We start from the raw sequence: 12309 nt of genomic DNA, 5'->3' as shown, positions 1-12309 counted from the left end.
AGAGAAAGCTTTTGACAACGTTAACTGGAATACTCTTTCAAATTCTGAAGGTGGCAGGGGTAAAATACAGGGAGCGAAAGGCTATTTACAATTTGTACAGAAACCAGATGACAGTTATAAGGTTCGAGGGGCATGAAAGGGAAGCGGTGGTTGGGAAAGGAGTGAGACAGGGTTGTAGCCTGTCCCCGATGTTATTCAATCTGTATATTGAGCAAGCAGTAAAGGAAACAAAAGAAAAATTCGGAGTAGGTATTAAAATTCATGGAGAAGAAGTAAAAACTTTGAGGTTCGCCGATGACATTGTAATTCTGTCAAAGACAGCAAAGGATTTGGAAGAGCAGTTGAACGGAATGGACAGTGTCTTGAAAGGAGGATATAAGATGAACATCAACAAAAGCAAAACGAGGATAATGGAATGTAGTCAAATTAAATCGGGTGATGGTGAGGGGATTAGATTAGGAAATGAGACACTTAAAGTAGTAAAGGAGTTTTGCTATTTACGGAGTAAAATAACTGATGATGGTCGAAGTAGAGAGGATATAAAATGTAGACTGGCAATGGCAAGGAAATCGTTTCTGAAGAAGAGAAATTTGTTAACATCGAATATAGATTTAAGTGTCAGGAAGTCGTTTCTGAAAGTATTTGTATGCAGTGTAGCCATGAAGTGAAACATGGACGATAACCAGTTTGGACAAGAAGAGAATAGAAGCTTTCGAAATGTGGTGCTACAGAAGAATGCTGAAGATAAGGTGGGTAGATCACGTAACTAATGAGGTATTGATTAGGATTGGGGAGAAGAGAAGTTTGTGGCACAACTTGACTAGAAGAAGGGATCGGTTGGTAGGACATGTTTTGAGGCATCAAGGGATCACAAATTTAGCATTGGAGGGCAGCGTGGAGGGTAAAAATCGTAGAGGGAGACCAAGAGATCAATACACTAAGCAGATTCAGAAGGATGTAGGTAGCAGTAGGTACTGGGAGATGAAGAAGCTTGCACAGGATAGAGTAGCATGGAGAGCTGCATCAAACCAGTCTCAGGACTGAAGACCACAACAACAACTACTACTACACTGTAGCAGTTCATCCTATGTAAGGACAAAGTTTCATCGAGCTGCCACCTGGCACTGATACATTATGACAAAGCTACTTTCGTCCTTGACATACCGGTGTATTATACGAGGGTGGTTTGAAAAGTTCTCGTAACGGAATAGAAAAAAGTACTTGAATCACTGAAAATTTTATTTTTAATGTAGTCGCCTTGTAGACAAATGCCCTTGGTCCGACAATGTTCCAGTACCTTGATTCCATCTCGAAAGGCGTGCAAAATAGTTGTCAATCCGGCTATCAATTCTTCGTTTGAAGTGAATCTTCGTCCACCATAATTTTTTTCAGTTTTGGGAAGAGATGGAAGTCAGAGCAATATCAGGCAAATAAGGCGGGTATGGCAACCATTCATACCTTAGTTCGTGTAATTTTGCCGTGGCAGCGGCACATGTGCGGGCGCGCATTGTCTTGATGGAAGATGACTTTATTCCTTGCTAAACCCTGTCTTTTTTCGCTATCTTTTGTTGCAATTTGTCCAGGAGGTTAGCATAGTTTTCTCCAGTAATTGTTTGCCCATTCGCATCCCAGAAAACTGATGCCATGACCTTTCCCGCCGAAGGAAATGTCTTTGCTTTCTTTGGTGGCGGAGAATCAGCAGGTTTCCACTGCTTTGAGTGTTTTGTCTGAGGTATAGTAGTGCAGCCAACTTTCATCTGTGGTCACAAACCGGCGCAAAAAATCTTGCCCGTTTGTCCTGAAACGGGCCAAACATTGTTCCGATATGTTCATTCTCATGCGTTTTTGATCCGGCGTCAAGAGTCGCGACACCCATCTTGGAGATAACTTTTTCATTTCTAATTCAGTTAAAACGTGATAGACCCTTTCAGATGGAGCATTTTAAATCGGCCCTCCTCCATGACTGTTTTGTGCACTTTTGCAATTATTCCTGGAGTAGTAACACATCTTGGCCGACCACTGCGCGGATCATCTAAGCTTTCCCGACCAAATTTAAATTCATCTGTCAACTCGGCAACAGTTGAATATCAAGGAGCAGAGTCCCCCAATGTACTCTGGAAATCGACACGAATGTACTTTGCATTCAAACCTTTCTTTACGAAGTACTCAATCATTACTCGAATCTCTATTTTTTCCAACTTCGCAAATCACTACGCGGAAACGGTCACGTCACCGCCACAGCTCTTCCAAGAGCACAGACGTGGCACATGTTTGCAAGTAACAGTCCAATGAATATCACGTGAACAACTCGTTGCGCTAGCGCTGACCTCTCGTGGTGATTCTGAGAACTTTTCAAACCACCCTCATAATACTCTAGGCCTCAAACTTTTTATTGTTGTGTGAATACCACTTAAGAGTTCAGGGCGCACACTGGGGAAAATAAATTAGCTCCAAAAGCAAATTGATAAGGACATAAAATCACTTAGGTTTGTACGAAGCACCCTTTGGTAAGCGATGCACAATGCACTGCGGAGATATATGGTGCAGAAATGACAAAGGCGGTCGGGTGCACTGTGACACAGCTGACGACCGACCGCGTTGGCCGACGCCTACCGAACAATGTCTTTATAACACTATCACCGCGGCCTGCTAGCGCAGGTTATCTTTTACCGCATGTACAAAGTGTTGACAGAACTGAATCTCGATCAGTGTACGGGGGGAAAAAATCACATGGCCCGATGGTACAGACAGCCACATCATAATTAAACTGACAGATTATCAACGGCTCACCGAACTCGCTGTTCAGTCCCTAGCTAATATCTGGAAGTATGGTTCCCAGCATTTTTGAAAATTATATGCCCGTTAAAATTCTGTTTACGCAGTCTCATGTTTTTCCAAATGTATATTCAATACACATCTCACTAGTTTAGATTTTCCTTCTTTATTAGGCGAACTGACTAACTGGGAAGTGGAAGGCGATCCCGTGGAACGTCGCAAAGGTATGTAAATTAGGTACGCTGTACAGTCCTAGCGCTTTTGGGCTTTCCTCACTACCTGGGAGCAGGGGCTCAGAGTTCAAATAGCAGATGCCTCAAGCAAATGTTGTTTACCTCTCAGGGAGCATATTAACGAGTATGATTGCCTTTCATGCAACTTTATGCAGCTTTGTTCGTTATGAAGATCTGCCCTTGGTGAGCCTTGGCTTCAACAATCTTCCTCCACACTTCTCCGTTATTTGCTGTTCTTTTCCATCCCCGGACTCCCATACTGGTGATATCCATTATTACCTCGTTGATCCATCTTCTTCTAGGTCTCCCTTTTCGCCTAACTGAATGGATCATACCCTTCATCATTTTCTTTGGGATTCTATCCTCTGCCATTCTCTCAAAGTATCGTAGCCATCGTATTCGCTGTGATTTCACAAGTTTTACTATGTCCCTTCCTTGTATTAACTCTTGTAATTCGGCATTGTAGCGTATTCTCCAGGCTTCTTCCTCCCTTATTGGCCCATAGATTTTGCGTAGTATTTTCCGCTCAATGGTTCTTAGTGTATTTTTATCGTATTCTGTCAACGTCCATACCTCTGAGCCGTATGTGATAACTGGGCGGACTAGGGAATTATATATTGGCAGTTTAGTTTTTCTTGTAACAAGGCAATTTTTGAAAAGTTGCATATTTGCAAAGTAAGCTCTGTTTCCTGCTTGTATTTTCCTTATGGCCTTCCCAATACTGTTATCATTTATTATTAGGGCTCCCAAGTAGTTCAAAGAAGACACTCCATTGAAGCATTTCTCATTAATGTTTAGGTTTTTAGGGGTTCTTCTGGCCTCAGATTGTGACATTACAATATATTTTTTGTTTTAATTTACTAGGAGGCCAATTTTTAAGGCTTCTGTTTCCATTGCCCGGTATGTTTCTAGGAGTGCATTGGTATTTCTTCCTACTATAGCAATGTCATCAGCGTATGTACATATCTGGCTAGTTTTCAAAATATGGTGCCTCTTTTGTTGATTTTATTTACTACACTATGCAGGGCTATATTGAATAGGACAGTGTAGAGACTATCCCCTTGCTTCACACCTTTATTGAAGTCAAAGCTTTCACTTGTTCCGCTAAGGACCTTTACTTTTGCTCTTGTCTCTGTCATTGTCATTCTGATTAGTCTTATTAATTTAGCACATATACCAACTTCTTTCTGTACTCTGTATAGTTCTTGCCGATTTATGCTGTCAAAGGCTTATTTGAAGTCGATGAAGAGGAAATGCAGATCTATATCATATTCATAGAACTTTTCCATCATTTGCCTTATCACAAATATTTGATCAGTTGTTCCTCTGCCTGGTCGAAAGCCACACTGATATTCCCCTAGTATGCCTTCTGCACACTTCCGTATCCTTTCGTTTAATATACTTGTGAAGATCTTATAAGCTGTACTTAGGAGTGTTATACCTCTATAGTTTTCCCATGCTATTGTCCCCCTTTCTTATAAATGGGGATCATTATTCCAGTTTTCCAATTATCTGACATAGTTTTTGTTTCCTATATATCTGATATTGATGTGTGCAGTTCCTTAATTACAGCCTCACCACCAGTTTTTATTAATTCAGCAATTATGCTGTCTTCCCCACGGGTTTCGATTGTTTTTTGACTTGTGCACAGCCTGGGAGACCTCTTGTAGTGTTGGCTTTCTTGCCTCATTGGTTTCATTGTCTACTTCCAGTTCCACTCTTCCCTCCTGTGCGGTTCTCTCTTCATCTTCTAGGCTGGTGCTTAGTGTATCTTTGAAATATTCTGCCCATCTTCCCTCTATCTGTTCTTCCTCCCTTATCATTTTCCCATTTTTACTCTTTCGGTAATCCACTACCTCGCCTGAAGACCTGTTCAGAGCTGTATCACACTCTACCACTCGCGTAAAAAATGTTATTGAAAAGTAATGCAAAATTACTCTCTCTCCTAAGTTTACGGACAGGTTTAGGATGAGGAAGTGGATTATCGAATAAAAAATATGGTGCAACGTAAAAGGACTTACTCCTGTTCATATCAATGTAGCTAACAAAAGAAAGGCAATCACGCTGGTTAATGTCTACCTGATACCAAAATAACATTTGCTGGATAACTTTCCTATTTGCTTTTGGACAAAGTTGCTTGTGGTGGTAAAAATCAATGGAACAACTTGTACAAATGTTTTAACCTTTCTTGTGCTTCTAAGCTGGTAAAGCATATATACATAGCCTGGGATCTAAAGATCTTACCAACAGTAAATCATGAATACGTGCCCTCACGATGCAAAACAGGTAGCATCTAATCGGTCGACAGACAGGTGTTGCGAACAAATAACAATTATCGGTATAGAAGAGATAAAACTTGGGATTTGTTTCTGTAGATAAGATCTCGGCGAGGGTTAATAAGACAATGATGAACATCTATATCGCGATGCGGAAAAGAGGACATACTTACATTTTCAGTCTCGGTTCGTACATCTTGCAAGGGCCCACGAAAGAAGCAGAAATACAGTATCGTAAGGAATCAAAACAATGAGACTGCAATGCCAGCTGCAATTTGGTAAATAGATATGAACCTACCTACTAAAGGAAAGTCTCTAGAAATGTCTCCTAACATTTGTACTATATTTCATAGATAACAGTAAAATAGTTAGTCTTGCTCTCGAGAAGTACTGTTTTCTGAATGTCGGCGAAAACATAAACTGCGCAGCAAGCGACAGATCTGCGGATATCTTGCAGCAGTGAGCACGTGGGCAGGAAGTGGAACAGAAGACAAATTTTGGCTTTGGTTGTCGTGACTCATGCTGCCGGACTGCAGCGGGCTTCTGTGGTGACGTCGCTTGAGCGGACAAGGGCTTCTCCTTCGGTGTACGTTTCCTCCGTCAATTGGGAAACAATGGATTCCATGGGATCTGGGAAGTAGCAGGGTCGTCCCAAAAGTATTGTATCATACACTATCAGCCGCGATACGACTGTTATTCTCTGCCCGGTAGTACTGTCGAAGCCGTGACTGTGGCTTAAGCTCTTGTTTGTGACAACTAAAGTAGGGTGGCGTGGTTAATTACTTGAAGCGTTGGATTAACTCACGTGGAACCAGACCGGCCTGCGAAAATTCGCAGAGTTACTCATAATTGTCGACTGTACTATCCTATCACATTGCTGTATTTATGTATTGTTTCTTATTCATTCCTTAATTTTTTTCTGTTCTTTCTCTTATTGACATTATTAAGTAATCCTTGGCTGATTTGGGCATATTAGAACACTGCAACAGTGGAAACTCTTTACACAGTTACGTACATTCATAATGAATTAGTTGCTTTTATTGGCGGTTATATTTGCATGATATTTGAAGATGCCTGGCAAGCCATCTTCGTAGCGCTCACATTTATTTACGCGTTGTGAACATTATATACCTACTTACCGATGTTTTAAAATAGCAGCCTTAAAAACTTCCTTTTGCGAAATTCTGTAATGCCGTTAGTAAACACACACTGTCTGAAGATGGAGTGTAAATAAAATGAATGTAACTTCAAGGCAGATTAAAACTGTGTGCCGGACCGAGACTCGAACTCGAGACCTTATCCTTTCTTCCAGGAGTGCTAGTTCTGCAAGGTTCGCAGGAGAGCTGTGAAGTTTGGAAGGTAGGAGACGAGGTACTGGCGGAAGTAAAGCTGCGAGGACGGTGCGTGGTGCGTGAGTCGTGCTTGGGTAGCTCAGATGGTCGAGCATTTGCCCTCGAAAGGCAAAGGCCCCGAGTTGGAGTCTCGGTCCGGCACACAGTTTTGATCTGCCAGGAAGTTTCATATCAGCGTACACTCCGCTGCAGAGTGAAAATCTCATTCTGAAAATGAATGTACTCACAAAAAACGTGTTTTTGAGGCTTGGCGTGCCATTCATACAAGTTCGATATCTCACAAACATTAATTTCACGGACGCTATTGTTCTAATCTTATGCGCTAGGATTACTGCTGTCCCGCCACGTTACGAAGCTTCCGGCGGGCTGAAGTGATTACTGTATGCGAATCAGGCCCGCGGGTCACCAAAGGTTGCCAATGCCTGGCTTAACTGAATCACTGGACACCCGCCTCGCCAATTCATGACTGACATGTCCAACTTTGGCCTTGGGCTACGCTATAAATCAGTCGGTCTCCACAACCTACATTCCAAAAACTAATAGTGATGCAAAAGAAATGTCTGTTTTTGGGCATGTATGACGTCACATCCCACCTCATTAAGTTACAGGACGAAGCGGACATTTAGTATTGACAAGTTCAAGTTGACCCAGTACATCGAAAAAGTGAGAATAAAATTATAAAAGTTCTTATTTCCACTCACCTTCAGTTTTCTCCAAGATGGTACCAGATGGTGGTCCGCTGAACGTTTTGAACTTAAAGCGAATTAGGAATCACGCAGAAATTTACTTGGCTGAGAGCTTCGTTGTATGTTCGTGGCTTCGATAATGTCCTTGTTAAAATAACTGTATTATGGCCACAGATTCGCGCCTTTGCCAACATACTTTTAACAAACCGTGACTTCCTATAAAATATGTAATGCAGCGTTCCTTCATTGTCTTTCACTCCTTAGTGAAGGCCTGCTGCTGTAAAGAATAGTTTTATTTTTATAACATTTGCTGCTGCCAGCGCGATTTTCCTTTTTCCTCACGACGCTTTCAGGAAATAATTCTCACTAACACGTTTCTCGTTATGACTTGCTTAGGCTTCATGTTTGCGATATGTGACGTACTAAGTTATTGTGGTGCCCTTACTGTATGTAAACACAGTTTCGTTAAATATTAAAGGCATCACAATAATGCAGCATCTCACATTTCGCAAACATCACGCCTAAAGTCATAGACGAAAAACTAGATGATTGGCACTATATCCCGAAACATGTCGTGCAGAAAATAGTCCCGAGTCCACAGCAAATGTCATTTATAACTGACAAAACCAACGTTACGTAACATTCGCGCACTTAACTAAAACGAGTGCTTGAAGCAGTCGGTTAACAACATAGCATAGATGTTCCGCACTCAAAGACCGTATCGGATTCACAGTAGATTTAACTTCTATACAATATGAATGTCTGCATTTTGCGCAGCCCCGCGCAGTGTTCCTCTGGCGCATCACTGCAAGCTGGTTGGAACTGACCTTGGCGGGGCTCTGCCACTTCAGAATTGACTCGTCAACATCTCTTAATTCAGTTGTTCGTTTCTTAATATTGAACTGAGTGCGAATTATATATATCATGCCGAAATTTACGTGGCTGTGAGCTTCCCCATAGGTTTGTAGCTTCAGTAATCATTTTGTTATTAAATTAATAAGTGCTGGGGACGCAGATTCGCGCCTTAGCTGACGGGGAACCCCCGTATTCAGTATTTCAGCGGCCAATCAGAAGCCTGTTCCTGTATCTGTGCTGGCCCGTCCCATGTGGCAGTGCGTGCGCACCTTACCACGTATACTTTCTGCCATCCTACGTCATCAGTAGCTTACCATGTTGACGCGGAAGTCAAGCGTAAATGACAAGTCTCATTTCAGAACCGCCAAGAGCTGCTGATAAATATTGATTTAATACAGGTTCCGCTCTTCTGATCATACTTAGGAATCATCAAATTGTCAACAGCTTACATGGCAAAGTGCCAGTAATAAAATTTTGTATTGACTGTAATTCCACAATGTACTTCAGGTGACATTTACACAGGTCAACGTAATAAAGGTTTCCCCAGAAGCAAGATTTGACGTTAATGTTCGGGGTTGACATCTCTTAACGTCGCAAGTTAACCTATTCTCTTTGAAGTTACTCGTGCTATCACGTTCACATACAAAGCCCTTGCAATGAGCAACCAAGTAATAAATGACCAATATAACTAACAACTCCTTAATCATGGCAGCTGCTAAAACATACACAGATGTAAAACATCCACGGTAAATTACATCTTAATCTCTCACCACAGACAAATAGGCAGTAATTTAGATTCTGTGTACTCAAAATTTCCCTCTTTTTCCCATGCCAGACCGCAAAACAAGCACAAGCAAGCGCGCGACAAACGAAAAGCACGCAAAGTTGGCGACGTACGCAGTAAAACACACGCGCGCACAAAAACACAAACAAAAACACGCGCACACCTTGCGCAGTTGTTTCTTACCTGACGTAAGAAAATAACAAACTATAATATAGTAACATGTAATTATACAATAGTTGTATAACATAATTATTACGAGCATATAATACAAGCCACTAAAGATGGTTCACAAATAAAAACAAGCGAAACACGAACGGCGAACCATGAACTGCCTTTCATTTAGTTGCGCAGACCGACCACGCCTCCAAGAATAGTAAAGCAAGTTGGCAATCTTTACGTCGTTTTGAAATCTTGCTAAGATTTGACTGAATACGTATGCAGATTTTGACAGGTGGAGCTTCCAAACAGTGTTCGTATGTATATATTGTCTCTACGATCAAAATGCTATATTTAAATGTTTTGACAAGATTTTTCCCGTTCAAACTCCCTTGGCAGATCAAAACTGTGAACCGGATCGCGACTCGAACCCGGGACCTTTGACTTCAGCTGGTAAATGCTCTACCAACTGAGCACCCAACCAAGACACACCATCCCTTACAGCTGTACTTCCGCCAGTATCTCATCTCCTACCTTCCGATCTCGACAGTTCTCCTATACTTGCAGAACTAGCACTCCCGGAAGAAACGATATTGTCGAGACATGACTTAACCCCCCCCCCCCCCCCCCCCCCACGACCAATGGACCTTGCCGTCGGTGGGGAGGCTTGCGTGCCTCAGCGATACAGATGGCCGTACCGTAGGTGCAACCACAACGGAGGGGTATCTGTTGAGAGACCAGACAAACATGTGGTTCCTGAAGAGGGGCAGCAGCCTTTTCAGTAGTTGCAGGGGCAACAGTCTGGATGATTGACTGATCTGGCCTTGTAACATTAACCAAAACGGCCTTGTTGTGCTGGTACTGCGAACGGCTGAAAGCAAGGGGAAACTACAGCCGTAATTTTTCCCGAGGACATGCAGCATTACTGTATGATTAAATGATGGTGTCCTCTTCGGGAAAATATTCCGGAGGTAAAATAGTCCCCCATTCGGATCTCCGGGCGGGGACTACTCAAGGGGACGTAATTATCAGGAGAAAGAAAACTGGCGTTCTACGGATCGGAGCGTGGAATGTCAGATCCCTTAATCGGGCAAGTAGGTTAGAAAATTTAAAAAGGGAAATGGATAGGTTAACGTTAGATATAGTGGGAATTAGTGAAATTCGGTGGCAGGAGGAACAAGACTTTTGGTCAGGTGAATACAGGGTTATAAATACAAAATCAAATAGGGGTAATGCAGGAGTAGGTTTAATAATGAATAAAAAAATAGGAGTGCGGGTTAGCTACTACAAACAGCATAGTGAACGCATTATTGTGGCCAAGATAGACACAAAGCCCATGCCTACTACAGTAGTACAAGTTTATATGCCAACTAGCTCTGCAGATGATGAAGAAATTGATGAAATGTATGACGAGATAAAAGAAATTATTCAGGTAGTGAAGGGAGACGAAAATTTAATAGTCATGGGTGACTAGAATTCGTCAGTAGGAAAAGGGAGAGAAGGAAACATAGTAGGTGAATATGGATTGGGGGGAAGAAATGAAAGAGGAAGTCGTCTGGTAGAATTTTGCACAGAGCTAACTTAATCATAGCTAACACTTCGTTCAAGAATCATAAAAGAAGGTTGTATACCTGGAAGAATCCTGGAGATACTAAAAGGTATCAGATAGATTATATAATGGTAAGACAGAGATTTAGGAACCAGGTTTTAAATTGTAAGACATTTCCAGGGGCAGATGTGGATTCTGACCACAATCTATTGGTTATGAACTGCAGATTGAAACTGAAGAAACTGCAAAAAGGTGGGAATTTAAGGAGATGGGACCTGGATAAACTGAAAGAACCAGAGGTTGTAGAGAGTTTCAGGGAGAGCATAATGGAACAATTGACAGGAATGGGGGAAAGAAATACAGTAGAAGAATGGGTAGCTCTGAGGGATGAAGTAGTGAAGGCAGCAGACGATCAAGTAGGTAAAAAGACGAGGGCTAATAGAAATCCTTGGGTAACAGAAGAAATATTGAATTTAATTGATGAAAGGAGAAAATATAAAAATGCAGTAAATGAAGCAGGCAAAAAGGAATACAAACGTCTCAAAAATGAAATCGACAGGAAGTGCAAAATGGCTAAGCAGGGATGGCTAGAGGACAAATGTAAGGATATAGAGGCTTGTCTCACTAGGGGTAAGATAGATACTGCCTACAGGAAAATTAGAGAGACCTTTGGAGAGAAGAGAACCACTTGTATGAATATCAAGAGCTCAGATGGCAATCCAGTTCTAAGCAAAGAAGGGAAGGCAGAAAGGTGGAAGGAGTATATAGGTTTATACAAGGGCGATGTACTTGAGGACAATATTATGGAAATGGAAGAGGATGTAGACGAAGACGAAATGGGAGATATGATACTGCGTGAAGAGTTTGACAGAGCACTGAAAGACCCGAGTCGAAACAAGACCCCGGGAGTAGACAACATTCCATTAGAACTACTGATGGCCTTGGGAGAGCCAGTCATGACAAAACTCTACCATCTGGTGAGCAAGATGTATGAGACAGGCGAAATACCCTCAGACTTCAAGAAGAATTTAATAATTCCAATCCCAAAGAAAGCAGGTGTTAACAGATGTGAAAATTACCGAACTATCAGTTTAATAAGTCACAGCTGCAAAATACTAACGCGAATTCTTTACAGACGAATGGAAAAACTGGTAGAAGCGGACCTCGGGGAAGATCAGTTTGGATTCCATAGAAATGTTGGAACACGTGAGGCAATACTAACCTTAAAACTTATCTTAGAAGAAAGATTAAGAAAAGGCAAACCTACGTTTCTAGCATTTGTAGACTTAGAGAAAGCTTTTGACAATGTTAACTGGAATACTCTCTTTCAAATTCTGAAGGTGGCAGGGGTAAAATACAGGGAGCGAAAGGCTATTTACAATTTGTACAGAAACCAGATGGCAGTTATAAGGTTCGAGGGGCATGAAAGGGAAGCAGTGGTTGGGAAAGGAGTGAGACAGGGTTGTAGCCTCTCCCCGATGTTATTCAATCTGTATATTGAGCAAGCAGTAAAGGAAACAAAAGAAAAATTCGGAGTAGGTATTAAAATTCATGGAGAAGAAGTAAAAACTTTGAGGTTTGCCGATGACATTGTAATTCTGTCAGAGACAGCAAAGGATTTGGAAGAGCAGTTGAACGGAATG

The 12309-nt window shown here is 41.8% G+C and overlaps 1 protein-coding gene across 2 annotated transcripts in view; it reads left to right on the top strand.

Annotated features, from left to right (window-relative positions):
• The window catches only part of LOC126260792 (BCL2/adenovirus E1B 19 kDa protein-interacting protein 3), a 313008-nt gene that overhangs the window by 19912 nt on the left and 280787 nt on the right, over window positions 1–12309 (top strand). Inside the window, exon 2 of one of the 2 annotated variants that reach the window (XM_049958129.1) lies at window positions 2949–2999. The exons of the other annotated variant lie outside the window; for it this stretch is intronic. Within the exon in view, the coding sequence (XP_049814086.1) occupies window positions 2949–2999 (51 nt within the window). The remainder of the gene's footprint in view (window positions 1–2948; window positions 3000–12309) is intronic. 2 annotated transcript variants of the gene reach the window in all.

This window comes from Schistocerca nitens, chromosome 5 (assembly GCF_023898315.1).
Source record: "Schistocerca nitens isolate TAMUIC-IGC-003100 chromosome 5, iqSchNite1.1, whole genome shotgun sequence".
In the NCBI taxonomy this organism is placed as follows: Eukaryota; Metazoa; Arthropoda; class Insecta; order Orthoptera; family Acrididae; genus Schistocerca; species Schistocerca nitens.
The sequence above is the reverse complement of the archived record's forward strand: the minus strand, read 5'-3'. Positions and strand labels throughout refer to the sequence as shown.